General features: G+C 53.3%; 1 protein-coding gene across 1 annotated transcript; it reads right to left on the bottom strand.

The window, feature by feature from the left end:
- Positions 1–286: 286 nt before the first annotated feature.
- On the bottom strand, positions 287–3,399 carry LOC119092964 (dynactin subunit 5-like). The gene is made up of 4 exons (XM_037215891.1): positions 3,333–3,399; positions 2,934–3,061; positions 2,192–2,363; positions 287–823 (listed from the first exon to the last, which is right to left on the bottom strand). The coding sequence occupies exons 1-4, from the start codon at positions 3,378–3,380 to the stop codon at positions 629–631; spliced, it is 543 nt and encodes a 180-aa protein (XP_037071786.1). The 5' UTR covers positions 3,381–3,399; the 3' UTR covers positions 287–628.
- Between the last annotated feature and the right edge of the window lie 209 nt (positions 3,400–3,608).

The following is a 3,608-nucleotide window of genomic DNA, read 5'->3' as shown; positions in this document are numbered from 1 at the left end:
AGGCGGTCGGTGCGTTACAGTTAGCGACTGTACTGTCACAGTTAGCGACTGTACTGTCACAGTCAGCGACTGTACTGTTCGAGTTTATCACGTCAGGTGCTGACATCTGTCGGTCAGAAAGCAACACTGCGAGCATTTTGTCTACGTACATTTTGAAAGGGTGGAATACCGCGCACTGAGTCGATAGCTATTAGCTCGCAATGTCACGACGTTTATTTTTCAGCAGGACAGGATCAGTACCCTGGCTCGGTTCCATTCAATGGTGGCGTCCCCTTCGTTCAGCACCGCACTGTTACGATCTCTCTTCACCCCTTCGACCCAGCTCATCATCCTCCACTCCCAAGGCCTCGCGACAACTCTGCTCGCAGCTGCACACCAGGCTGCGGGGCCGAGCCGTCCTCCACGCCTGGTCCCGGACTGAGCCGAAACACTCGCAGCAGAGGTCGCGGGAGTCCACCAATCGTGCGAAGCACCACAACTGCGGCACCAGCGAGCAGACTGGTCGCCGAGCCTCCCGAGCTGCCGGGCTTCTCGGGCCGCCGGGCCTCTCAAGCCGCCGGGTCTCTCAAGCCGTCGGGCCTCTCGAGTCGCCGGGCCTCTCGAGTCGCCGCTCGCAGCCGCGCCAGCCTCACTTCCCCGCCACGAAGTTCTTATGGTAGTTTCGCGTGAACTCAATCATCAGGTCTTGCGCACACTCGGGCAGCTCTGAGAGGAAGCGGCCCGGCGAGCCGCCGAAGCGCGCGAAGCACGGCACCACCGTCTCCGGAGACAGCACAGTGTTGTCCTCGATGTAGCAGCAGTCCTTCAGGATGCAGCGACGGCCCTGCCGTGAAAAAGAGCGCATACGATGGAGAAATTGGGGAGATCATGACATAGTATAGCAGTCTTAACATTTCCAACGATCCACGAAGAAGTTGGGTGGAACATGACGTACGCAGTTCTAAGTTACAAAATGCCAATGAGAAATTGCATAAAACATGGCACAGCATGCAGTTCTTTACGTTTCAAAATGTGAGTTGGGATTTAGTAAAGCATATAACCTGAAACAGTATTTTCACCATTTCTGGCTGAATTTGATTTATGCTCCACACATGATGATGTGATCGCCCATACCATATACCGGTGACTTATATCCTACCACAATCGTCCAGGTCCTGAGCCTGACACATCACTCGGGGCGGGCATCAGCGGCAGACTGCCACGTGGATCTGAGCCTGACACATCGCTCAAGACGGACATCAGCGGCAGCCTACCACGTGGATCTGAGCCTGACATATCGCTCAAGACGGGCATCAGCGGCAGACTGCCACGTAGATCTGAGCCTGACACATCGCTCAAGACGGGCATCAGCGGCAGACTGCCACGTGGATCTGAGCCTGACACATCGCTCAAGACGGGCATCAGCGGCAGACTGCCACGTGGATATCAACAGGACAAGGGACAGCGAACACCAGCGGCCGGGGGCGCCACTTCGCCGCCCACGGACAGGGGACGACGGACACAGGGCGTCAAGGGTCAGCGCAGATCAGCGCGCAGGGCTCCCACCCAGGGCCGGCGGCAGCGAGCAGGGACCAGCAGCGCAGAGCCGTCGGCTGACGGACACCAGAACAGCCGTTCACTGCTCACCATGGGAGTCAGTGGGTCAGCACAAGGATTTCTCGGAAGGTCTAGGGATTTGATCCAACAGTCCAAGAGGTCAATAAGGTGCAAAATGTACAAGATGTAAATGTAACAACAAAATGTAAATGCGACCACTTGTCCACTACTTTTATGACCACCACATTTAGCAACCTTCATAATTACTTGTCAACAACCACCCGTCGGTTTGTGGCTTGCCAGCCTCTGACAAGAGCGGCACTTGGCCTCCCTGCCAGGGCGAGAGGCAGGCGACGCCATATAGCCCCAGCAGCTGAATGCGACGTAAAACCCCCATGACAATGATGAGCTTTTGACAACTGAATTGGTCTGACTGCACTTGATCTCCAAACCACGCTAATATATAATATATATATATATATATATATATATATATATATATATATATATATATATATATATATATCAGTATTAAACAACTTCACACTTTGGGCGAGTGCCACATCAGTAACATCTACCACAACATTCAACAGCTCGCAAAAGTACAACAGACGATCAGAAAACCCCCCGCTGCGCACCAGCCGGCGCCACTTACGATAACGCAGTTGGCGCCGATGTACACGTAGCTGCCGACCGAGGCGGCGTTGACTACGGAGCCCTCGCCGATGAACACATGGTCGCCGATGTGGGTCGGGAAGAAGGCGACGCCCTTGCTGAACTTCTTGAACGGCGGCCGCAGCACCGCCCGCCGTCCCACGATGCAATAGCTGACGGCCAGAACGTGCCGTCAGCCTTCGCGGAGTCCGCACGACACGACACGGCACGGCACGGCACGGCACGGCACGGCACGGCACGGCGCGGCAGGACAGGATGTGACGCACGTGCGGTACCGTACCGCACTGGGTATCGCACACTGTGTTTTCACCGCGCGGTACGGCACATCACGATGTGGCACGACATGGTACAAATGCATGGCACGTGAAAGCAGAACTAGATTGCATGATACAACACCACAGAGGATGGAACCATGCATGGCATAACACGTGGTGCGACATGTGGTGTCGCACCAATCGACGCCACCGACTGCCACCTTGGCCGGAGCTGATACCATGGGCATCATCAGCACGAGCTGTCACAGTTCTGGGAGACTGAGGGCGGGCGAGGTGGTGCTCACTGACCGTCCCGTTCGAATGCTGGCCAGGTCACCCCGAATGATGGCCCCATCACTGACCGTCCTGTTTGAATGCTGGCCAGGTCACCCCGAATGATGGCCCCATCACTGACCGTCCTGTTCGAATGCTGGCCAGGTCACCCCGAATGATGGCCCCATCACTGACCGTCCCGTTCGAATGCTGGCCAGGTCGCCCCGAATGATGGCCCCAGAGTCCACGATGTTCTTGCCAGTGAGGATGGTGTTTTGGGAGCCACACAGAACAGACTGGCGGCTCACCTTGTTGCCAGTGGTCTGCAAAATATCAACATACCATGTAATAATTTGTATGCTTCTTTGAAAGTTTAGCCACCTCTTGAATACAACAGACACAAACATCACTGAAGTACCAACAATATGATAACAATCAGCATTTCTTTGAACTGATGAACATCTATACAGCAAAAGTGGACATCAAAGCTTTTAAACTACACACATGACCTATTTGACAAAACTTGAGATGCACAAGGAGTCTAATCAACAGGGAATTCATGCCATAGGCAGGCAGTAATGACAGGAGACTTACTGTTTCAATAAAGCTCCCAGGCTCATAATAAACAGGCTGAAGTTCCATGACTTGTGAGCTGTACTGGCCAAGCTGGAAAATAGAGCAGTCATGGTTGACCAGTTACCCTGCACAGCTCCAACAGGTCAAAGTCAAGTAAGGCTGGAATGAAATAACAAAAATGATCCCTGATATGAAATCAACAGCTTTGTTAAGTTTAGCCTAACATTTCACTTGCCACAGCTGATTTCAAATTATTAAAACTGGTGTATTTGAAGGTACAATGATTGCCTGTTA

Source organism: Pollicipes pollicipes, unplaced genomic scaffold (assembly GCF_011947565.3).
Source record: "Pollicipes pollicipes isolate AB1234 unplaced genomic scaffold, Ppol_2.1 Scaffold_131;HRSCAF=149_pilon_pilon_pilon, whole genome shotgun sequence".
In the NCBI taxonomy this organism is placed as follows: domain Eukaryota; kingdom Metazoa; phylum Arthropoda; class Thecostraca; order Pollicipedomorpha; family Pollicipedidae; genus Pollicipes; species Pollicipes pollicipes.
This window is presented reverse-complemented; position numbering and strand designations above follow the sequence as displayed.